Here is a 26492-nt window from a genome sequence, read left to right on the forward strand (position 1 = left end):
TCAGAAACACGTTTGCGAGAGGCATATAATTCATGGTCTTCATGGTCTTTTTTTTAATAATGCCAGGCCCTAGTTGTCATATTTAGTTAGAGAATCTGCCTATACGATAACAAGGTTTTTCAATAAGTGGATATGACAGCACTTGTGGTTGCCATGGCTACAGGTTGTTCCACCACATTTCATTATGTTACCCGCATAACCCTACAACCATCCCAACCTCCATAACAATCCCACTAAAGCCGGTGGGAGCTGCCTACTGCATTAGTAATGCTGGGACCTTGCCAAGTCTCTGACAATTTACACATCTAGAGGTCCAAAAATAAATGCTACTGTGGTCTATAAGCCTACAATGTGGGAATTGGTGAGAAAGTTTCCATTTGTCTGCACCAGTTTGTTTTAGTGACTGTGCTTTTACTGAAATGTGCCTGCAAATAATAAAATGCTTGTTTGTCAACTGAATCCAATTAACGGCATAGATGCAGCATCATATGGAAAAGTGAAGGGTGGGAAATGGCTCATCTCAGGTTGATCAGCAGCAGATGTTCAGTCAAGCTGTTGATGCATTAAAGTGTGTCTTGCCTTGCCTGTCTGTGCTTTGCCCCTGTGTCATCCTGTCATAGTCATTCTCCCCTTAGGCACAACTGTTCTAGGACCTGCTCTGTGTAAAGTGTATTGAGACTATGTAAGAAATTACTTGAACTGTTCTGAGACCTGCTCTCTCTGTGTTTTTCTCTTCCAGCCTCACTGCAGGTGGAGATCACCCCGATGCAAGGCGAGATCAGTATGGGGGAGTCAAAATTCTTCCTCTGCGAAGGTAGGTGTGGTACAGCTACCATCGCCTCCACAACAGCAAACCCCAACTTAGCTACTGTATTTGGACAGCTTAATAAAGAAGAGGATTACAAATAAAGTGCAGGTGCTACAGCAGTTCTCATGGCTGCAGTAGCATGGGGTTCCCGGGATGCTAACCTGCAACTGTGGTCAGTTACCCCCACCCCCCCCCCCCACCCCCACCCCCACTCCCCCACTACTGGCAGACTGCTGCAGGTCAGCGTCCTGTTGTTGAATAGCAAAGACAGAAGAGAGGCTCAATATGTCATGGAAGGAAGATGAAAACATCTCACTTTAATGATGTTTCCTTTGAATGAAAAGCACTGTAGCTAGATGTGTACTTCCTTTGCAGTAAAAAGTCAGCAAAATACTGTTTCTCTCAACACTTCTTTATTCCATTATGAATGAGGAGGGAGTGAAAGATTCCAGGAAACGTGCGAGTCCTTGAAGCAGGTAGCCCTAGGGAATGCTGGTCTAGTATTAATCTATTTGTACCAAAAATATGTTGCTCAGTCTAGTTTGTCAGGATATTCACTTCTTTGTTGAAAGTGATAAGGGTGAGATGTTGTGACATAATGCCTACATTATATACTTTTAGGTTTTATCTTATGTTCATGACAGATTTTCATCTTGCAGAGTTGACTTAAACAGTATTAGGATGGATGTTATTTTGCTATGTAGAGAAACCTGTTAACCTTAAAAAAGCTATAATGCATACCTCAGACACAGCATCATCTCGCAGGGCAGCACATATTTCTCTGTTATCATTCATCTAAACTGCTGTAGACACATAAATAGTGCATTCGCATTCTGTGCTCACAATTCCACCCTGCCTCTATTCGTCTCTCAGTTGTCGGAGATGTAAAGGACATTGATTGGTATGCCCCGAACGGCGAGAAGCTCCTACCGAACAGACAGGACATCCTCGTGAACCGCAACGACGAGTCCTCGTCCACTCTCACTATCTATAACGCCAACGTGGACAATGCCGGCATCTACAAGTGTGTGGCCAAAAATGGAGACAAGGAGTCTCAGGGCACCGTCAATGTGAAAATCTTCCGTAAGTTCCCTTTCAAACTGCTTGAAACAAGGTCATATTCTTCATTGTACTTTAGCGGATTACCACTAAATGAAATCCCCTCACTGTATTATCTGTACGTATTTGTGGAGTGCACAATGTAATTTTGAAGAATGTAATTTAAAAGTGTCTGCATATGCTGTTCATATTTGTTTACTTCAATTGTATTCCCACATTATTTATTTACCTTTATTTAATCAGGGAGTCACCATTGAGACCAGTGTCTCTTTTACGAGGGAGCCCTGCATATACAATTGCATAAAATACATAAAAAATGTAATACAATATAAAACAAATAAAATACCACACAACACATATTGCACAGACAAAGATAAATATACACAATATACAGAAAACACATTCAACTAAAACAAACACATTCTTCAGAGGTGGTCCTCTGTAGCTCAGCTGGTAGAGCATGGCGATTGTAACGCCAAGGTAGTGGGTTCGATCCCCGGAACCACCCATACACAAAAAAAAAAAATGTATGCAAGCATGACTGTAAGTCGCTTTGGATAAAAGCGTCTGCTAAATGGCATATAAAAAAATTAAAAAATAAAAAAATTATAAAAATCCTCTGTCTGCTGCCTGAACTGCCCTAGGGACACTAAAGCATCTATTCGAAATGTATTGTGGAGCAAGAAAACTAAAGGCTGACTTACCTAACTCTGTAAACACCAAAAGAGTCTCCAGAGTTAACCAACCCTGTGAACGGGTTTGATAATTTGTTAAATCTTAACAGTGAAGTTAGGCAAGTCGGAAGCATGTGGAGCAGGGCTTTGTAAACAAAAAGAGCGTAATGATGTGATCTATGTGACTTCAAAGAGGTTCAGCCAACCTTTTGGTAAAGAATACAGTAATGAGTAATAAAACTGTCTCCTATGATAAAACGAAGGCCGCTATGAAAAACAGCATCCAGGAATTTAAGAGTAGAGGCAACTGCACTTTAATAAAATAGTATCACCATAATCAAGAACAGGCAGAAATGTTGACTGCACAATCTGCTTCCTACTGACTAGAGAGAGACAAGATCTGTTTCTGTAAAAAAAGCCCACTTTAAATCTTCGTTTCTTAACAAGCTCATTCATATATTTTTAAACGATAAATCATTGTCAATCCAAATACCAAAGTATTTGTATGCAGGGACTCGTTTGATTATTGAACCATCCAATGAGTGAAGATGTATTCTATCTGAGACAATCTTACGAGAACTTGAAAACAAAATGTATTTAGTTTTGCCTGTATTAAGCACAAGTTTTAAATCAGTAAGGGCATCCTGCACAACTGAAAAATCGGACTGTAGCCTTGTCACAGCCAGGTCAGCAGTCGGGGCAATTGTGTGCATAATAGTATCATCTGCATCTAGATTTTTGTTATTATTTTTTGTACAGATTATAAATGGTGAAAAGAACAGGTCGTAGTATCAACCCCTGCAGATCACCTTGATGTACTTCAAAACATTTGGCCTTAACCCCATCAATCACGATGGCCTGAGTTCTGTCACTAAGATAATCATGAAACAAAGAGCAGGCGTCAGAGCCCAGGCCAATCGAGGACAACTTGTTTAATAAAATAGCATGATCAACAGTATCAAATGCTTTTGACAGGTCAACAAACAAGGCAGCACAATTCATTTTAGCGTCTAAAACTTAGAGATAGAAGGGTTAGACGCTCTTTCAAAAAGATAGCCTGCTGAAATAAAATGATGATTAAATGCATCAATGATGGCATTTTTGTCTGTAATTTGGCCAGGGTGAATTAATTTGTTGGGGCAGAGAGGAGGAAGTGCAACCCTTTAGAGATTTGACAGTTTTTCAGAATTTGACAGTTTCCCTTACAATTTTTCTTGATCAGTCTTACACATTGATTCCTCAATTGCATGAAAGATTGCCAATCTGGGCCTAAGCATGTGTTCCTGGCCTTTACCCAGGCAACATTTCTCTCATGAATTACTTTGGATAATTCAGGAAGGAACCATGCATTCGATCTACCTTTAACTCTGAGTTTTGAAGGGGGCATGATTATCTATACAGTGAAGGAAAAAAGTATTTGATCCCCTGCTGATTTTGTACGTTTGCCCACTGACAAATAAATGATCAATCTATAATTTTAATGGTAGGTTTATTTGAACAGTGAGAGACATAATAACAACAACAAAATCCAGAAAAACGCATGTCAAAAATGTTATAAATTGATTTGCATTTTAATGAGGGAAATAAGTATTTGACCCCCTCTCAATCAAAAAGATTTCTGGCTCCCAGGTGTCTTTTATACAGGTAACGAGCTGAGATTAGGAGCACACTCTTAAAGGGAGTGCTCCTAATCTCAGCTTGTTACCTGTATAAAAGACACCTGTCCACAGAAGCAATCAATCAATCAGATTCCAAACTCTCCACCATGGCCAAGACCAAAGAGCTCTCCAAGGATGTCAGGGTCAAGATTGTAGACCTACACAAGGCTGGAATGGGCTACAAGACCATCGCCAAGCAGCGTGGTGAGAAGGTGACAACAGTTGGTGCGATTATTCGCAAATGGAAGAAACAAAAAATAACTGTCAATCTCCCTCGGCCTTGGGCTCCATGCAAGATCTCACCTCGTGAAGTTGCAATGATCATGAGAACGGTGAAGAATCAGCCCAGAACTACACGGGAGGATCTTGTCAATGATCTCAAGGCAGCTGGGACCATAGTCACCAAGAAAACAATTGGTAACACACTATGCCGTGAAGGACTGAAATCCTGCAGCGCCCGCAAGGTCCCCCTGCTCAAGAAAGCACATATACAGGGCCGTCTGAAGTTTGCCAATGAACATCTGATTGATTCAGAGGAGAACTGGGTGAAAGTGTTGTGGTCAGATGAGACCAAAATCGAGCTCTTTGGCATCAACTCAACTCGCTGTGTTTGAAGGAGGAGGAATGCTGCCTATGACCCCAAGAACACCATCCCCACCGTCAAACATGGAGGTGGAAACATTATGCTTTGGGGGTGTTTTTCTGCTAAGGGGACAGGACAACTTCACCGCATCAAAGGGTCGATGGACAGGGCAATGTACCGTCAAATCTTGGGTGAGAACCTCCTTCCCTCAGCCAGGGCATTGAAAATGGGTCGTGGATGGGTATTCCAGCATGACAATGACCCAAAATACACGGCCAAGGCAACAAAGGAGTGGCTCAAGAAGAAGCACATTAAGGTCCTGGAGTGGCCTAGCCAGTCTCCAGACCTTAATCCCATAGAAAATCTGTGGAGGGAGCTGAAGGTTCGAGTTGCCAAATGTCAGCCTCGAAACCTTAATGACTTGGAGAAGATCTGCAAAGAGGAGTGGAACAAAATCCCTACTGAGATGTGTGCAAACCTGGTGGCCAACTACAAGAAACGTCTGACCTCTGTGATTGCCATCAAGGGTTTTGCCACCAAGTACTGTCATGTTTTGCAGTGGGGTCAAATACTTATTTCCCTCATTAAAATGCAAATCAATGTATAACATTTTTTACATGCGTTTTTCTGGATTTTTTTTTGTTATTCTGTCTCTCACTGTACAAATAAACCTACCATTAAAATTATAGACTGATCATTTCTTTGTCATTGGGCAAACGTACAAAATCAGCAGGGAATAAAATACTTTTTTCCCTCACTGTAATAGTAATGAACACATTTGCAAAAATGCTTAAAGCTAAATCAGGTTCAGGTATAGCTGAGATACAAGGTCAAGGTCATTAAAATAAAGATAATGTAAAAAAAGCTTGTTCACTAAAGTTTTTAAAGTTCCTCTTGGTGATGACATAAGGCTTAGATTTATGCATTTTCACATCTCTGACACAGACAACTGGGCAATGGTCACTAAAATACAGTGGGAAAACCTCACTAGCAACATATTTATCTGGAGTATTTGTCAAAATAGATCAATCAGGGTAGATTTCAATGGATCTTTAGGATTCGGACGTGTAGGCTCAGTTATCAGCTGAGACAGGCTAAGCTCAGAGCAAATATCTTTCAGCGTATCTGACCCTGGTGTCTTCTAATCAATATTAAAATCGCCCATAATTAATAGTTCAGATTTACTACACTTAGATACAATTGAAGTCGGAAGTTTACATACACTTAGGTTGGAGTCATTAAAACTCGTTTTTCAACCACTCCACAAATGTCTTGTTAACAAACTATGGTTTTGGGAAGTCGGTTAGGACATCTACTTTGTGCATGACACAAATAACAAGTAATTTTTCCAACAATTGTTTACAGACAGATTATTTCACTTATAATTCACTGTATCACAATTCCAGTGGGTAAGAAGTTTACATACACTAAGTTGACTGTGCCTTTAAACAGCTTGGAAAATCCCAGAAAATGTCATGCTTTAGAAGCTTCTGATACGCTAATTGACATAATTTGAGTCAATTGGTGGTGTGCCTGTGGATGTAGTTCAAGGCCTACCTTCAAACTCAGTGCCTCTTTGCTTGACATCTTGGGAAAATCAAAAGAAATCAGCCAAGACCTCAAAAAAAATGGTACAAGTCTGGTTCATCCTTGGGAGCAATTTCCAAACGCCTGAAGATACCACGTTCATCTGTACAAACAATAGTACGCAAGTATAAACACCATGGGACCACGCAGCCGTCATACTGCTCAGGAAGGAGACGCGTTCTGTCTCCTGGAAATGAACGTACTTTGGTGCGAAAAGTGTAAATCAATCCCAGAACAACAGCAAAGGACCTTGTGAAGATGCTGGAGGAAACAAGTACAAAAGTATCTATATCCACAGTAAAACGAGTCCTATATCGACTTAACCTGAAAGGCCGCTCAGCAAGGAAGAATCCACTGCTCCAAAACCGCCATAAAAAAACCAGACTACGGTTTGCAACTGCACATGGGGACAAAGATCGTACTTTTTGAAGAAATGTCCTCTGGTCTGATGAAACAAAAATAGAACTGTTTGGCCATAATGACCATCGTTATGTTTGGAGGAAAAAGGGTGTTGCTTGCAAGCCGAAGAACACCATCCCAACCGTGAAGCACGGGGGTGGCAGCATCATGCTGTGGGGGTGCTTTGCTGCAGGAGGGACTGGTGCACTTCACAAAATAGATGGCATCATGAGGAAGGAAATGTATGTGGATATATTGAAGCAACATCTCAAGACATCAGTCAGGAAGTTAAAGCTTGGTCGCAAATGGGTCTTCCAAATGGACAATGACCCCAAGCATACTTCCAAAGTTGTGGCAAAATTGCTTAAGGACAACAAAGTCAAGGTATTGGAGTGGCCATCACAAAGCCCTGACCTCAATCCTATAGAACATTTGTGGTCAGAACTGAAAAAGCGTGTGCGAGCAAGGAGGCCTACAAACCTGACTCAGTTACACCAGCTCTGTCAGGAGGAATGGGCCAAAATTCACCCAACTTATTGTGGGAAGCTTGTGGAAGGCTTCCCAAAACATTTGACCCAAGTTAAACAATTTAAAGGCAATGCTACCAAATACTAATTGAGTGTATGTAAACTTCTGACCCACTGGGAATGTGATGAAATAAATAAAAGCTGAAATAAATAATTCTCTCTACTGTTATTCTGACATTTCACATTCTTAAAATAAAGTGGTGATCCTAAAACAGGGAATTTTTACTATGATTAAATGTCAGGAATTGTGAACAACGGAGTTTAAATGTATTTGGCTAAGGTGTATGTAAACTTCTGACTTCAACTGTAGCAATTCAGATACATTGTTAAGAGCACATGAGGTAGCAGAGGGAGGGCGATACACTCCTACTAGTGTCAGCTGGTTATTATGACCAAGGCCCACATTAAGAACGAGACAATCAAAACGTTAGGGACAGAGGTAGCAAGAGATACAGAAACATAAAAATGGTCTTTTGTAAATATGCAACACCCGCAGCTCTGCCAATTCTATCTGATCTGTAAACATTATAACCAGACAGAGACACATCAGCAAGTTTCAGAAATTACCAGAATGTCCACGTTGGATTGAGAAGCCAGAATTTCAATAAATTCCACCTTTGAAATCAAACTTCTTGCATTTACATGAACAAATCCAAGACCGCAGCTGCGGGATTTACAAGCATGCTATGAGCAGTAGGTAACCCCTTATTTGAAAATTCCATAGGATTGGTTTGAATTGGTATAGGTACAAGATTGTTTAGAACTGAACCATTGGGTCTATGCGTCGAGCGAGGACGTGGATTAAAACAAGAGTCAATGAGGGTTACCTGTTGCGGGCCTGCAGTATGATGATAATGCTGATCATTTATTCTTGGGATTACCTGAGCCTGATTTGGAGTGGTGAGCGGGTCTTGGAAAAATAATATACTGTATTGTTGATTGTATCTTTGCCCTAGTATCATTGTAATGGTATCCAACAATGTATCTTCATTTAGAGAACCAGCATATACAACTATACTAACTGTATAGTATGAAGTATATTATTTTTGAACAGATGGAATGCCACTACAGTTAGCGCTCTTTTAAAATAATTTCCAATGCAAAGACTGGGTAACAAAGACAGCTCTTGCCATAGAACATGTTGGTTAATTAAGTTTGTTGACTGGTTCAGGAAATTCAGTTGACAGTGGACTTCTATTCTTCTCCCCTACAGAAAAGATAACCTTCAAGAACGCCCCTTCCCCACAGGAGTTCAATGAAGGGGATGACGCTGACATCATCTGTGACGTCGTCAGCTCGCCTCCCGCTGACATCATCTGGAAGCACAAAGGCTCAAAGATCCAGGTTGCAAAAGACGGTAAGGCTTGTACACAATTCGATGTGCCAATGTGTGGGTTGCCTACTACCTGAGTCGTGCAGCCCCCCGAGTGGGATGCTGCCTGAAGGATTTTGTTTCTCTCCGGATTGCACTATTTTAACCTTAGAGGACCCCTCCCTCTTGCAACCACTGGGAAGCTAAGGGTGACCGCAGCGCTCTGGTGTGTGGCGTTTTCTTGGACCCTGGACAAGGATTGCGTTTTTCACTGGAAAACCCAGATTGTAGCCCAGATTGAAACCCATACTGCTTGTGTAAATACCATTGCTCCAATTAACCTTTTCCATATCAAAGCTGCATGTGCTTATAGCTCAAATTACAAGTCTTTTTCATGCTAATATGTGTTTCACAGCTCAGAGAGCTATTTAAAAAGTCTGGTTAATGAATTCAAAGCTTTTGCCCAAATACACATTCAGTAAACCAGATACACATCTGGCACCGCTTCAGAAGAGGGTTAACAGAACACAGTTGCCATACAATATTTCTACGCAGGCTGCCAGATGTTTGAACTTAGAGGGTTCATAGAATATTTACATAGTAGAGCTTTGATGACGCAATTCAAGAAGTAGTAGTAGTAGTTGCTTTGAGCATCTGTATTTTTACATGACCATGTTCTACCACATTTACTACAGTATAGATATAAAGGATATAGAATAAGACACGTATACAATGCTGTTAGAAGCACCATGCCATGGCAATGCTCTGTTGAGCAATGTAAAGAAATATCACAGTGAATAGTATGGCACTTCTAAATAAACATTGAACATATGTAAATAAACATTATTCCAGTTGATGGATGGTAGAGCTTTCTTTTGATGAGTCTATGCCACTAATATTACAGATCAATCTATTTCTGGTGGTGAGTTATGTACCTTATGATATGGTCCTATTTGAAAAAGGTATGTTCTCTCCACCCCTCCTTATGTTTCCTAGTTCCAGCTACCAGAAATAACTCATGCTCTATTTTTACATTGTTAGCTATATTGCTGCTGGGATGGGGGAACTACAGCATTCCTCTGTAACTCAGACCATGCCTCCTGAAGTCGCACTGTATGTGTGCTTTTCCCATGTTGCCTTGTCTTAAACCTACACCACCCACTGTTAATGATAAATAACACTTCTCTGTTTTCTTTTCTTGCGGTATTTCATAGTTCGTTTTAAGATCCTGACCAACAACCACCTCCAGATCCGAGGCATCAAGAAAACAGATGAAGGGGCGTACACCTGTGAGGCTCGTGTTATGACCAGGGGAGAGATTGACCTGAAGATCATTAAGGTCATCATCAACGGTGAGTACCACATCCTCCCTCTCACCCTACCCCCTCTTACTCCGCCTACGCTCTCGCCCTGGGATTTGTATCCGAGCACACTTGGAATATAGTGTCGTTATAGATCCAATACTGTGCTATTATGAACACCATTACAGAGTTACGACAGAGAAAACAAGCCTGTATCAAGCCTAGAGAAACATTAATTTACCCTATCATACTTAAAGTCAGCCAGTATAGTGCATCATGATCTAATTATAAATTTTAAGACTTGTTAGAAGCATATACAGTGCATTCGGAAAGTATTCAGACCCCTTTACTTTTTCCACATTTTGTTATGTTACAGTCTTATTCTAAAATTGAATAAGTAAATACAAAATCCTCATCAATCGACACACAATACCCCATAATGACAAAGCGAAAACAGATTTTTATACATTTAAAAAATATATATAATAATAATAATATTCAGACCCTTTGCTATGAGACTCGAAATTGAGCTCAGGTGCATCCTGTTTCCATTGATCATCCTTGAGATGTTTCTACAACTTAATTGGAGTCCACCTGTGGTAAATTCAATTGATTGGACATGAGTAGGAAAGGCACACACCTGTCTATATATGGTCCCACAGTTCACAGTGCATGTCAGAGCAAAAACCAAGCCTTGAGGTCGAAGGAATTGTCCGTAGAGCTCAGAGACAGGATTGTGTCGAGGCACAGATCTGGGGAAGGGTACCAAAAATGTTTTCAGCATTGAAGGTCCCCAAGAACACAGTGGCCTCCATCATTCTTAAATGGAAGAATTTTGGAACCACCAAGACTCTTCCTAGAGCTGGCCGCCCGGCCAAACTGAGCAATTGGGGGAGAAGGGCCTTGGTCAGGGAGGTGACCAAGAACCCGATGGTCACTCTGACAGAGCTCCAGAGTTCCTCTGTGGAGATGAGAGAACCTTCCAGAAGGACAACCATCTCTGCAGCACTCCACCAATCAGGCCTTTATGGTAGAGTGGCCAGACGGAAGCTGCTCCTCAGTAAAAGGCACATGACAGCCCGCTTGGAGTTTTCCAAAAGGCACCTCAAGGACTCTCAGACCATGAGAAACATGATTATCTGATTGAACTCTTTGGCCTGAATGCCAAGGTTCACGTTTGGAGGAAACCTGGCACCATCCCTACAGTGAAGCATGGTGGTGGCAGCATCATCCTGTGGGGATGTATTTCAGCGGCAGGGACTGGGAGACTAATCAGGATCGTGGGAAAGATGAACGGAGCAAAGTACAGAGAGATCCTTGATGAAAACCTGCTTCAGAGCGCTCAGGACCTCAGACTGGGGCAAAGGTTCACCTTCCAACAGGACAACGACCCTAAACACACAGCCAAGACAATGCAGGAGTGGCTTCTGGATAATTCTCTGAATGTCCTTGAGTGGCCCAGCCAGAGCCCGGACTTGAACCTGATCGAACATCTCTGGAGAGACCTGAAAATAGCTGTGCAGCGATGCTCCCCATCCAACCTGACAGAGCTTGAGAGGATCTGCAGAGAAGAATGGGAGAAACTCCCCAAATTCAGGTGTGCCAAGCTTGTAGTGTCATACCCAAGAAGACTCAAGGCTGTAATAGCTGCAAAAAGGTGCTTCAACAAAGTACTTTGTAAAGGTCTGAATACTTACAGTGGGGGAAAAAAGTATTTAGTCAGCCACCAATTGTGCAAGTTCTCCCACTTAAAAAGATGAGAGAGGCCTGTAATTTTCATCATAGGTACACGTCAACTATGACAGACAAATTGAGAAAAATAAACCATAAAATCACATTGTAGGATTTTTTATGAATTTATTTGCAAATTATAGTGGAAAATAAGTATTTGGTCACCTACAAACAAGCAAAGATTTCTGGCTCTCACAGACCTGTAACTTCTTCTTTAAGAGGCTCCTCTGTCCTCCACTCGTTACCTGTATTAATGGCACCTGTTTGAACTTGTTATCAGTATAAAAGACACCTGTCCACAACCTCAAACAGTCACACTCCAAACTCCACTATGGCCAAGACCAAATAGCTGTCAAAGGACACCAGAAACAAAATTGTAGACCTGCACCAGGCTGGGAAGACTGAATCTGCAATAGGTAAGCAGCTTGGTTTGAATAAATCAACTTTGGGAGCAATTATTAGGAAATGGAAGACATACAAGACCACTGATAATCTCCCTCGATCTGGGGCTCCACGCAAGATCTCACCCCGTGGGGTCAAAATGATCACAAGAACGGTGAGCAAAAATCCCAAACCACACGGGGGGACCTAGTGAATGACCTGCAGAGAGCTGGGACCAAAGTAACAAAGCCTACCATCAGTAACACACTACGCCGCCAGGGACTCAAATCCTGCAGTGCCAGACGTGTCCCCCTGCTTTAGCCAGTACATGTCCAGGCCCGTATGAAGTTTGCTAGAGTGCATTTGGATGATCCAGAAGAGGATTGGGAGAATGTCATATGGTCAGATGAAACCAAAATAGAACTTTTTGGTAAAAACTCAACTCGTCGTGTTTGGAGGACAAAGAATGCTGAGTTGCATCCAAAGAACACCATACCTACTGTGAAGCATGGGGGTGGAAACATCATGCTTTGGGGCTGTTTTTCTGCAAAGGGACCAGGACGACTGATCCGTGTAAAGGAAAGAATGAATGGGGCCATGTATCGTGAGATTTTGAGTGAAAACCTCCTTTCATCAGCAAGGGCATTGAAGATGAAACGTGGCTGGGTCTTTCAGCATGACAATGATCCCAAACACACGGGCCCGGGCAACGAAGGAGTGGCTTCGTAAGAAGCATTTCAAGGTCCTGGAGTGGCCTAGCCAGTCTCCAGATCTCAACCCCATAGAAAATCTTTTGAGGGAGTTGAAAGTCCGTGTTGCCCAGCGACAGCCTCAAAACATCACTGCTCTAGAGGAGATCTGCATGGAGGAATGGGCCAAAATACCAGCAACAGTGTGTGAAAACCTTGTGAAGACTTACAGAAAAAGTTTGACCTGTGTCATTGCCAACAAAGGGTATATAACAAAGGGTGGCTGACTAAATATTTTTTTCCCCACTATATGTAAATGTGATATTTTTAGTTTTTTGTCATTATGGGGTATTGTGTGTAGATTGATGAGGGAAAAAAACTATTTAATCCATTTCTGAGTAAGGCTGTAACGTAACAAAATGTGGAAAAAGTCTAGGGTCTGAATACTTTCTGAATGCACTGTAACACCCTTAGAATGTCTTATTGTCTTAGTATCATCTTAGTATAATTGATTTCGTACTCACGTATGACCTCTGTATCTTTGAATAATGCTTGTATCCATGTCTGTGTGTGTTTCAGTGCTCCCTAGCATCCGCACCAGGCAGTCGGAGGTGAATGCCACGGCGGACATCAACCAGTCTGTGATGCTGGCCTGTGACGCTGACGGCTTCCCTGAACCCACAGTCACCTGGGCCCGGTACGTCACACCGACCACCTTGTCTTTAATGAGCGTAAACAAAGTGGCTTGTTGTGGCTAGTTGGGGAGGTTGAAGTGAATAAGGCTAGTTTTTTGGGGTTTTTTGGTAAACATTCTCATTATAAAAGAGGATGGGTCAACAGTATTGAATTATATTTCTCTAGTACCTTGAGGATGGCAAAAGCTCATTTGTTTGATATATCCTCAGCATAGGCCCTCTAGTATAGTATGAGAATAATTCCAACACTACAAAGTTACTGTAGTGCTTCTCTAGCTGCTCTTGGAGTGTAAACAAATGAGAAGGATAGGAGGATGAGGAGACTCATCCGATTAGGGCTAGGCCTCGCCAGAGGAGGAAGGAGACAAGCGGGGCAGGGTGAATGGAGGGGGTAGGAGGGGGGCCAGAAGCTCCTACCATTTGTTATTTATTTCCTGGCCCGTTGACAGGCCTGTCATTTGGTATCCCTTAGAGGCTGCTTCAGGATTGAATCTCCTAGAAGCATACAGATGTGGGACCGCAGTCCAAACCCAGTGTGTGCACATCTGATTTAGAGTTCAAGGGAGGCTCAGACATGTCACGGATCAAAGAGAGTGCTCGTTCAAGAGTGCCGAAGAAATTCCTCAACATCATACAGTGTACCACCATCCTATGGACGTAGTCCCTTTGTAAAACAGCCATGATGCAGCTATGTTAACAAAGCAGAGCCAGAGAAACAAAGAAAAAAGCTGTCTGTATGATTTCTGTCCTGGATGTCTGGTCGGTAGCTCTAAAGACATTGGTTTTATGGTTCTGAGCCAGGCCTTTTGTTTACCAGCTGCTCTACTTTGAGATACGGCCCCCAAAAAGATCATCTCACAGAATTAAGACGACAATTTTTACCTTCATGTTGTGGAGACAGACGTCAGTGATATGCATTCTGTTTCTGCCTTTCCCCCCTCAGTAAAAGCATTGTCCTTGAATCGGACGATAAGTATGGCCTGAACGACGACGGCTCGGAGCTGATAATAAAGGATGTCAAGAAAGTGGATGAAGGAGATTACACATGCATCGCCCGGAACAAGGCTGGGGAGAAAGAGGAGGAAGTCAGCTTGAATGTGTTTAGTAAGAGCAAAATTATTCCCATTAACTGTGGTAAAAGAACGTTGTGTTTTTGGGCTTTAGAATTGTTTTTATTGGTTTTACTATAGCAGTGTGCATACAAGCAATGTATTCCATTGGCATCCATCAATGTATTGTATTTTTGCCTTCTCTAGTGCAACCTAAGATCACCTACCTGGTCAACCAGACTGCATCAGAGCTGGAGGAGCAGATCACCCTGACCTGCGAGGCCTCCGGAGACCCCACCCCAACCATCACCTGGAGCTTTGGCAGCAGGGTCTTCACAGAGAGAGAGCAGGTACTGGTGTCTGGGGACCAGGGGAGGCATGCAACCAGGGGCCCGAGCTGTGGTGGATAGGGTGTGTCATTCAGAGTGCCAACTACCGACCGATCAATCACTGTTCTGAATATTGATATGAAACCTAAAAAGCGAGCACAGCTCTATTTCATTCATGGCATTATATCAAACGCCCTTCAAAATTCAATTGAGCAAGTCCAACAGTAATGTACTAATCTGTCCTGGTGGTTTCATGCATTGGTTTCTCCTTCTACAGGAGCCTCTAAACAGGATTTACCAGGTATGATATTCAGATGGTCAGGTAATGAAACTCAATAGAAGTGTATAGGAGATGTTGTGCCCACTGTGACTATTAAAACCTACCCTAATGTGACGAGGTGTGAATGAAGGAGTCAGGCGCAGGAGGTAAAACACCGAAGTCCAGAGTTTATTTAGTTCACATAACCCAGCGTAGAAACGAAACTATAACAAGGGAAAATATTCCACCTTGGCAACTACAAATGGAAGAGTAGCTCTCTCACAATAAACAATCACTCACAAAGACAAGGGGAACAGAGGGAACACTTATACACATACTAATTAGGAGAATGAGCACCAGGTGTGTGTGATTGACAAGACAAGACATGACAAGTGGAGTGATGAGAATGGGATCGGCAGTAGCTAGTCATCTGGTGGCGATGAACGCCGAAACCTGCCCGAACAAGGAGGGGAGGCAGCCTCGGCAGAAGTCGTGACACCTAACCAGAAACCGAGGATAGATGGCAGCATTCGCGCAAAACTGAAAGCACGAACCACCGCATTTAACCATGGCAAGGTGACTGGGAATATGGCAGAATACAAACAGTGTAGCTACTCACTCCGCAAGGCAATTAAACTGGCAAAACATCAGTATAGAGACAAAGTGGAGTCACAATTCAACGGCTCAGACACGAGACGTATGTGACAGGGTCTACAGACAATCACGGACTACAAAAAGAAAACCAGCCACAAGATACACACCTTCTTCACCCGCTTTGAGGATAACACAGTGCCACCGACGCGGCCCACTACCAAGGACTGTGGGCTCTCCTTCTTTGTGGCCGACGTGAGTAAGACATTTAAGCATGTCAACCCCCGCAAGGCTGCCGGCCCAGACAGCATCCCTAGCCGTGTCCTCAGAGCATGCGCAGACCAGCTGGCTGGTGTGTTTACGGACATATTAAATCTCTGCCTATCCCAGTCTGCTGTCCCCACATGGTTCAAGATGGCCACCATTGTTCCTGTACCCAAGAAAGCAAAGGTAACTGAACTAAATGACTATCGCCCCGTAGCACTCACCTCTGTCATCATAAAGTGCTTTGACAGAATAGTCAAGGATCATATCACCTCTACGTTACCTGTCACCCTAGACCGACTTCAATTTGCTTACCGCCCCAATAGAGCCACAGACGATGCAATTGCCATCACACTGCAGACTACCCTATCCCATCTGGACAAGAGGAATACCTATGTAAGAATGCTGTTCATTGACTATAGCTCAGCATTCAACACCATAGTACCCTCCAAGCTCAACATTAAGCTTGAGGCCCTGGGTCTGAACCCCGCCCTGTGCAACTGGGTCCTGGACTTCCTGACGGGCCGCCCCCAGGTGGTGAAGGTTGGAAACAACATCTCCACTTCGCTGATCCTCAACACTGGGGCCCCACAAGGGTGTGTGTTCAGCCCCCTCTTGTACTCCCTGTTCAACCATGACTGCGTGGCCAAGCACGCCTCCAACTCAATCATCAAGTTTGCATCAAGACCCAACAGTAGTAGGCTTGATTACCAACAATGACGAGACAGCATACAGGGAGGAGGTGAGTGCTCTGGGAGTGTGGTGCCAGGAAAATAACCTCTCACTCAACGTCAACAAAACAAAGGAGATGATCGTGGACTTCATGAAATAGCAGAGGGTGCACCCCCCTATCCACATCGACAGGACCGCAGTGGAGAAGGTGGAAAGCTTCAAGTTCCATGGCGTACACATCACTGACAAACTGAAATGGTCCACCCACGCAGACAGTGTGGTGAAGAAGGTGCAACAGAGCCTCTTCAACCTCAGGAGGCTGAAGAAATTTGGCTTGGCACCTAAAACCCTCACAAACTTTAATAGATGCACAATTGAGAGCATCCTGTCGGCCTGTATCACCGCCTGATACGGCAACTGCACCGCCCGCAACCGCAGGGCTCTCCAGAGGGTGGTGCGGTCTGCCGAACGCATTACCGGGGCAAACTACCCACCATCCAGGACACCTACAGCACCCGATGTCACAGGAAGGCCAAAAAGACATCAAGGACATCAACCACCTGAGCCACTGCCCTGTTCACCCCTCTATCATCCAGAAGGCGAGGTCGTTTTTCAACCATTCCTCAATTTTCATGCTAACAAAATAAAAAATATAGAAAAGTATAAAAAGTTTCGTTTTGGCAAGTCAGTTAGGACATCTACTTTGTGCATGACACAAGTAATTTTTCCAACAATTGTTTACACTTTCACTTATAATTCACTGTATCACAATTCCAGTGGGTCAGAAGTTTACATACACTAAGTTGACTGTGCCTTTAAACAGCTTGGAAAATTTCAGAAAATGATGTCATGGCTTTGACTCATTTGAGTCAATTGGAAGTGTACCTGTGGATGTATTTCAAGGCCTACCTTCAAACTCAGTGCCTCTTTGCTTGACATCATGGGAAAATCAAAAGAAATCAGCCAAGACCTCAGAAAAACAATTGTATACCTCCACAAGTCTGGTTCATCCTTGGGAGCAATTTCCAAACGCCTGAAGGTACCACGTTTATCTGTACAAACAATAGTACGCAAGTATAAACACCATGGGACCACGCAGCCGTCAAACGGCTCAGGAAGAAGATGTGTTCTGTCTCCTAGAGATGAACGTACTTTGGTGCGAAAAGTGCAAATAAATCCCAGAACAACAGCAAAGGACCTTGTGAAGATGCTGGAGGGAACAGGTACAAAAGTATCTATATCCACAGTAAAAACGAGTCCTATATCGACATAACCTGAAAGGCCGCTCAGCAAGGAAGAAGCCACTGCTCCAAAACCGCCATAAAAAAGCCAGACTATGGTTTGCAACTGCACATGGGGACAAAGATCGTACTTTTTGTAGAAATGTCCTCTGGTCTGATTAAACAAAAATATAACTGTTTGGCCATAATGACCATCATTATGTTTGGAGGAAAAAGGGGGTTGCTTGCAAGCCGAAGAACACCCTCCCAACCGTGAAGCACGGGGGTGGCAGCATCATGCTGTGGGGTTGCTTTGCTGCAGGAGGGACTGGTGCACTTCACAAAATAGATGGCATCATGAGGAAGGAAAATGATGTGGATATATTGAAGCAACATCTCAAGACATCAGTCAGGAAGTTAAAGCTTGGTCGCAAATGGGTCTTCCAAATGGACAATGACCCCAAGCATACTTCCAAAGTTGTGGCAAAATGGCTTAAGGACAACAAAGTCAAGGTATTGGAGTGGCCATAACAAAGCCCTGACCTCAATCCTATAGAAAATGTGTGGGCAGAACTGAAAAGGCGTGTGCGAGCAAGGAGGCCTACAAACCTGACTCAGTTACACCAGCTGTGTCAGGAGGAATGGGCCAAAATTCACCCAACTTATTGTGGGAATCTTGTGGAAGGCTACCCGAAACGTTTGACCCAAGTTAAACAATTTAAAGGCAATGCTACCAAATACTAATTGAGTGTATGTAAACTGCTGACCCACTGGGAATGTGGTGAAATAAATAAAAGCTGAAATAAATCATTCTCTCTACTATTATTCTGACATTTCACATTCTTCAAATAAAGTGGTGATCCTAACTGACCTAAAACAGGGAATTTTTACTAGGATTAAATGTCAGGAATTGTGAAAAACTGAGTTTAAATGTATTTGGCTAAGGTGTATGTAAAGGCCCATTATCGCCTCTTCACTGTTGACGTTGAGACTGGTGTTTTGCGGGTACTATTTAATGAAGCTACCAGTTGAGGACCTGTGAAGCGTCTGTTTCTCAAACTCGACACACTAATGTATTTGTCCTCTTGCTCAGTTGTGCACCGGGGCCTCCCACTCCTCTTTCTATTCTGGTTAGAGCCAATTGCTTTTCTTTCGAAAACAAGGACATTTCTAAGTGACCCCAAACTTTTGAACGGTAGTGTATGTTGGGTTGTTGTGATTATAAACTGTACAGTATATCCACCCAGATTTTATTGAAAAAATCCTGATTGAATCAAACAAATGCAAATCCGGTCATCCACTCAAATTTTCCTGTAACTTTTTGACCCCTTAACTTCTGATCTTATCAGGGTTCGGTAGTTTGATGATGCTGTTTGCATAGTCACTGTGAATACATAGATTGCACTCAAATCCCCCCCCCCCCCCACCCCACCTCTTGTGGTGCAGTTCACATTTTGGGTATGAAAACCAAGCTTTTGATTTGTCTTTGCCCCACACAAAGAAAGTATTTTCACCACCACGTCTGAACCAGTGTTAATTTTGAGGCACGCGTTTCAGGGCATGGTCCTATCTGTCGTTCCACCGGAATGCTGTCATTTCCCTTTCCAACCAGCCATTCCAAGTCATTGCTTTATTCAAACAATGAAAGAAATGTAGCAGTGATCGCTAATCCCCAGGTGCAGGTGCATCTCAAAGCATATTTAAGGTAATTAGCAATTCCGCAGAAATTGCTTTCCATCCTTTCATGTTTTCTCATCCAAACACAGTCAAGCAATATCCATCGACAACTGCTAACAGCTCTTATCAATATTCAGTCATGGTGAGAAACTATTTACCCACTCTACACGGTCACTTTTAATCTCACTTTCACACTATTCGTCTGCTTTGCTCTTTTTTCTCTGTCGATCTCTCTCTTACTAGAACAAAGTCTTACCAAATCCCCCTGCAATTACTTTAGCCTCTTTGCACCTTTGCAGTTCCTCTCTGTGTTGCTAACAGCACTCTTAGTAATCATTAGCACTTCATAAGGGGGCTATGTGGGCCATGGAAGGATTGAGGCAGAAGGCATTTTATAGAGAGAGGAAATAGGTTTTATATGCAAGTGGACTCAGTGGAAAGTAGTATTTTTTCATTTTTTTTCATTCTCTAGTGTGTCCGACGCAAACCTTATTTTGCATGTCATAGTTTGGTTTGTACCTCATAACCTCAAACTCTTGGATGTTTAAATGGACACCCGATGCACTTGACAAGTCAAGGTATTTCTAAAAAACTTTGTGAATAAGACAATGTTTTTTCGTAAGGACACAGAACAGCATTAGCATTTTCTTCAAAGGGCAGATTCAGTTCCAGATTGTGTGTCTACATATAGTTATGAATCTCTGTCACCCCCAGCATTATGCTCCTGTTCTCCTTTTATGTCCTTAATAATGAATAATACTTTTGCAGTTAGACTCCAACTGCCGATCAAAGCTTAACGTGCTCAGCAGAATGATATGATACATTACACACCAGCATCTATACTGTATATGAATAGCCCACCTCTGGGTATATTCCTATCATGCAAGGATGTCAGAATCAAAGGCATTATCGCTGATCTGTGTTTAGAGTAAGGCAAATAACCTAATTTCAAGCCTATTGTTGTGCTCTTATTGCTGCATTCTGATGGTGTTGTTGGCTTTTCTAAAGCCATCTGTTAGTGTTCGATTCTGACTGAGTCATTTAAGAAAAGTAATAGGTATAAGGGGACTGGCTGATTCACCACACCGTATGTCAGTAATTGTCCCTTGAATAACACTTGGAAAACTAGCCCTCTACTTCTTGTACAGAATCTTGAAGCATGTTTATCCACAGAGAAAACTATATATATTATGATTGTATATAATAGGGCTTTCAAGACAAGTCTTACTATTTATCTTTGAAAAATAGCATCACCAACTGGTGGTGGACTCAGATAGCGGTGCCGGTTTAGATATAGGTACAACTGTCCCTGCGCACCGGTTAGAGGACATAAATTAACAGTAGGAAACAGGGATACAATTCACACTTTATTGACACACACGTAATCATACACACACACATAAGAGAAAAGGACTAGAGGAAGTGTATAGGGTAAATCCATTTGAATTCAGTCACTTTTTGAAAGCACCCAATTTGGTTTGAATGAAACCTTCCATACATATTTTCCCATTGTAGAAGTGCTCAGAAAGTGACTTTTTGGACCTGAATGCCTAAACATTCAAGAGATAAAGGTGCTAAAAGTTGACCCATTTTGTATACCCCACATCTATGTCTTCATCACTGGAAAATATAAACTGTTGAGATTTATATAATTTAAAAGTTTACAAACAGGGTTGTCAAACTATTTTATAATTTCTGGATACATTTTTTTAATATACACTACCAGTCAAAAGTTTGGACACATCTACTCATTCAAGGGATTTTCTTTATTTTTACTATTTTTTACATTGTAGAATAATAGTGAATCATGTAGTAACCAAAAGACTGTTAAAAAAATCTAAATATATTTTATATTTGAGATTCTTCAAATAGCCACCCTTTTGCCTTGATGACAGCTTTGCACACTCTTGGCATTCTCTCAACCAGCTTCATGAGATAGTCACCTGGAATGCATTTCAAATAACAGGTGTGCCTTCTTAAAAGTTAATTTGTGGAATTTCTTTCCTTAATGCGTTTGAGCCAATCAGTTGTGTTGTGACAAGGTATACAAAAGATAACCCTATTTGGTAAAAGACCAAGTCCATATTATGGCAAGAACAGCCCAAATAAGCAAAGAGAAACGACAGTCCATCATTACTTTAAGACATGAAGGTCAGTCAATACGGAAAATTTCAAGAACATTGAAAGTTTCTTGAAGTGCAGTCGCAAAAACCATCAAGCGCTATGATGAAACTGGCTCTCATGAGGACCACCACAGGAATGGAAAACCCAGAGTTAACTCTGCTGCAGAGGATAAGTTCATTAGAGTTACCAGCCTCAGAAATTGCAGCCCAAATAACTGCTTCACAGAGTTCAAGTCACAGACACATCTCAACATCAACTGTTCAGAGGGGACTGTGTGAATCAGGCCTTTATGGTCGAATTGCTGCAAAGAAACCATTACTAAAGGACACCAATAAGAAGGAGAGACCTGTTTGGGCCAAGAAACACGAGCAATGGATATTAGACCGGTAGAAATGTGTCCTTTGGTCTGGAGTCCAAATTTGAGATTTTTGGTTCCAACCGCCGTGTCTTTGTGAGACGCGGTGTGGGTGAATGGATGATATCCGCATGTGTAGTTCCCACCAAAAAGCATGGAGGAAAAGGTGTTATGGTGTGGGGGTGCTTTGCTGGTGACACTGTGATTTATTTAGAATTCAAGGCACACTTAACCAGCATGGCTACCACAGCATTCTGCAGCGATACACCATCCCATCTGGTTTGGGCTTAGTGGGACTATCATTTGTTTTTCAACAGGACAATGACCCAACACACCTCCAGGCTGTGTAAGGGCTATTTGACCAAGAAGGAGAGTGATGGAGTGCTGCCTCCACAATCCCCCGACCTCAACCAAATTGAGATGGTTTGGGATTAGTCGGACGGCAGGGTGAAGGAAAAGCAGCCAACAAGTGCTAACCATATGTGGGAACTCCTTCAAGACTTTTGGAAAAGCATTCCAGGTGAAGCTGGTTGAGAGAATGCCAAGAGTGTGCAAATCTGTCATCAAGGCAAAGGGTGGCTATTTGAAGAATCTCAAATCTCAAATATATTTTGTTTTGTTTAACACTTTTTATGATTTCATAGTTTTGATGTCTTCACTATTATTCTACAATGTAAAAATAAAGAAAAACCCTTGAATGAGTAGGTGTGTCCAAACTTTTGACTGGTACTGTATATAAACATTTTAATTTTAAGGGCAATTATCTAAAAACGCTTAAACTCTGATTTTTTTGTGTCCGCCGTCGGTTGACTCACAACATGCTCTTGAATACAGGGGGGTGTCATGTTTTGGCTAGGAATACAATATAAATGTCAACTTTCAAATGGTACCACAATTAAATCTAAATGTCAATGTTGTACCAGCTAAATTGCAGTGTCTGAAGCAGGGGCGGTGTGTTCAATAGGGCGATATGGGCGACGCACTGCCAAACGGGAAAAGGAAGGGATTTTTTTTCTAATCAATTATATCACGGCAACAGTAGTTATCATATCAGTGTTCTAATCTGATCTGACTGCCACTAAATGTCAAATCAGGCTAAAGTCGTGCTTCAAATGGCCCCGCCCGTTTTTGGGGCGATTTCAGTCAAGTTGAAAATCGCCCAGAAGTCTGTCATAGACTCTGATGTAAAATCTATTTTTTTCAAATTTCAAAGCTTTCAATACAATCTCTATGTGTTTCTGAGGGCTTGCACTTACGCGCTTTCGTCATACGTGACGTAACCATGAACGTAACTAAGAAAATAGCGGCTAGCAGCGTCTCTGTTGCGACCTGCAGTGTGGCGTTATCTTATGTTTTTAATTTGTACACTTAGTGGCGTTATTTTATGTTTTTAATTTGTACACTTAGTTTACAAACATTCTGCCAACCATGGATTTCCAGTGGTGGGTTTTGGACTGATCTTGTTGATCGTGTACATACCCGCTACGAACGGACTAAATAATGAAAACGCTGCTGGCAGCGGAATCCAATACAGCTGGGAGACTTGGCTGGATGACAGAGACAGTCACAGGGAAAATCGATCCTGGTAAGAGAGCGACTCTGTACCCCCGACATTGAACTGCTTTCTGTGTCACTGCGACCTTACTATCTGCCCCGTGAGTTCCCCCAATTGTTTGTTACCGTTGTGTACTGTTGATAATCACAAGTTTACTGGAGAACTGAGACCAAGTAGAGACTTTGGACAGGGTGGATATGGTATAATAAAGGCAGTTTATTCAGAGGTAAAGATATCTGGAATCGCGTGCACGGACTCGTTCGTCAAACTCTTAGGGAGCTATCTGAAGAGAGCCCCGAAAACATTGTGTGCAGACATTTTATACAATAAATGATGTAGGTTGAATCTAGTAGTTCTGATCTTCTGATTGGTCCTGATGAGTTGGGCGAGGTCCCCTCCACTGTTGCATTGGCTCTGAGTCGGGTTCTCTGTCTTCAAATGTTCAGCCTAAAGAGAGGGGATTTTTGTGTGTGTGTGTGTGTGTGTTTAACAGTGATGATGTGTGTGTGTGTGTGTGTGTTATCAGTGATGATGTGTGTGTGTGTGTGTGTGTGTGTGTGTGTCCTCAGAGCAAGAACTCGTGAGTTGGAAGAACTGAGAGACCTATGGCGTGGGTGTTGTCCTTGGCCACCTGCTGACAAGGCTGACAAGATAGGACTCTTTTGTCCATTGTTATAGGATAGGAACAGCATTGATTGAAAACAAACGCCCAACACAAAATGGGTCATGCACAAGATTTTAGTCAGACCAAGCTATAACATTATATATTTACTACGACAGTACATTCAACCAAAAGCTAATATAACAAAGGCATCAGAGATTATTTATAATCTGTCACAGAAACTGGAATCCATCTCCCCAGATCAGTCAATAAATGCTTCTGGTATTGACTTATATGCTGCCCCTGTCTTCATGTTGTTGCTGGACATATCTTTTTTAAAATGTGTGTAGGTCACCTAAATCATCAGAAAAATTGCCCCTCCTGAGAATTTTTTCAGGAGCCGCCACTGGTCTGAAGGGATAGGTCAATTTTATGAATTCTATATCTATGAATGAAATGACACCCACCCTGTATTCAAAAGCATTTTTTGTCTCAACCGATGGCGGGCACAAAACAAAAACCTCAGTTGATGTGAAATAGGGTCTAAGCTACAACATATAAGTATATGAAAAAAATCTGTTTACTTGTTTTTAGATCATTTACATTTACGGAAGCCCTGAATTCCAAGGCAAAAAAACAAGAAACGGACTCTTGGAATTATATTTTTTGAACGACTTAAGCGTTGTTCACACTAGGCCTTAATGATCAAACCAGTTTTGTTTTTCAAATCTGTTTTGGAGTACTGACTGTCCAAACAGCAAGTTACAGGTGACCAAATCGTATTTGTGTGTGTTCAGACATCAGTCATTTGCGGACATGGCTACGCTAGTTGTCATAGAGAATGGCACCGGAGGAGATGGCTGCCGTTTTACGGGCTCCTAACCAATTGTGCTATTGTGTGTGTTTTTTCGCGTTATTATTTTGTACATAATGTTTCTGCCACCGTCTCTTATGACCGAAAATAGCTTCTGGATATCAGGACAGCGATTACTCACCTTGTACTGGACAAAGATTTTTTCTTTAACGAGTCGGACGCGAAGGATTTACTTCAGACACCCGACAAGGCCCAAATCCCCATCATTCGCATGAAGAAAAGACAGAGATATTGGGGAATTTGCATACCGCCCCAACAGATCCTCAGATGATGCAATCTCTATTGCACTCCACACTGCCCTTTCCCACCTGGACAAAAGGAACACCTACGTGAGAATGATATTCATTGACTACAGCTCAGCGTTCAACACCATAGTGCCCTCAAAACTTGATTTGATTTGACCGTGTGTGCACAGTGTTTCCTATCACTCAGAAGTTATGTAGCAAACTAAGGTGACAACTCAACTCCGGTGCTGGCCTGCATTGGACGTTTCCCAGTTGCACCTTTAACTCCTGAATGTTTTGGCATTCAGTTCCAAAAAGTCACTTTCTGACCACTTCTTCCATGGGCAAACATGTATGGAACATTTTGTTTAAAGCAAACAGGGTGCTGTCAAAAAGAGATTGAATTGAAAATCCATGTGGAAAGGGTCCAGATGTGAGTGGAGGTGGAGGACAGCCTGCCCTCCTGGAAACAACTAAAGAGTTCAGGGGCGGAGTCTCGGGCTGAGGTCGGGGGTTGGTAGCCTACCTCAGCTGTAAGAAATCACAGTTTATCTTTAAATCCCAGGGCCAGAGAGAGGGTTTGAGAGAGTGTTCTGAGAAGTACTCATGGGCAAATGTAAGGGTTTTATACAGCCGCCCTAAAATGTATGTAGTATATTTTGCCTCAGTAAAACCCTCTTGCGCGGGCACGGCTGTTTGTCCCCAGTTGCCGCCCCATGAAGGCCAGTGGTTGTAGGGCACTGGCAGAGGCGGAAGTCCCGCCGCCCCATGTCGCCACCCCTTCCATGGCATGGATGCAGCGGGCAGTGAGGGACATGGTGCTCACCGTGTCTGTGAGGCTGGGCTGTCAAGCAGGGGTCAGGGCGGTCCATGCCCGTGCTGCTGGAGGTGCACAGACTGGTGGAGGAGGCCATCCCATGAGTTGGGCCAGGCATCCTTGGCCTGAATAGGGCGAGAGTGCTGGTTAGGTGGAGGCTCTCCTACGGGGGCTGGATGTGCATCCATGTCCGGAACCGGAGGCAGTCCCGGATCTGGTCCAGTCGGTGGTTCCATGGCTGGCGTTGGATCAGCCGATGGCATTGGGCCCGGGACAGGAGTGGTTGGCAGACCCAGCACTGGAACTGAGTCGGCCGGTGGGTCCAGGACAGGGCCGGACATCGGACCCAGGGCTGGTGCTCGGTCTGGCGATGGGCCCAGGTCGGGGCTGGACTGGTCCTCCAGGATGGCAGTGGACATCGGGACCAGAACTGTGGTCAGTCCCGATGCTGGCAGGTCGAGGAGAGACACTGAAAGC

At 42.9% G+C, this 26492-nt stretch overlaps 1 protein-coding gene across 2 annotated transcripts in view; it reads left to right on the plus strand.

The window, feature by feature from the left end:
- LOC311136459 (neural cell adhesion molecule 1-like) overlaps positions 1 to 26492 on the plus strand; it is a 339193-nt gene that overhangs the window by 235910 nt on the left and 76791 nt on the right. For both annotated transcript variants that reach the window (XM_084170595.1, XM_084170594.1), the window contains exons 2-8: positions 740 to 814; positions 1682 to 1891; positions 8509 to 8652; positions 9822 to 9959; positions 13289 to 13406; positions 14348 to 14508; positions 14661 to 14803. In XM_084170595.1, the coding sequence (XP_084026721.1) occupies positions 740 to 814; positions 1682 to 1891; positions 8509 to 8652; positions 9822 to 9959; positions 13289 to 13406; positions 14348 to 14508; positions 14661 to 14803 (989 nt within the window). The remainder of the gene's footprint in view (positions 1 to 739; positions 815 to 1681; positions 1892 to 8508; positions 8653 to 9821; positions 9960 to 13288; positions 13407 to 14347; positions 14509 to 14660; positions 14804 to 26492) is intronic.

Source organism: Coregonus lavaretus, assembly GCF_964263955.1.
Source record: "Coregonus lavaretus genome assembly, chromosome: 10".
Taxonomy (NCBI): domain Eukaryota; kingdom Metazoa; phylum Chordata; class Actinopteri; order Salmoniformes; family Salmonidae; genus Coregonus; species Coregonus lavaretus.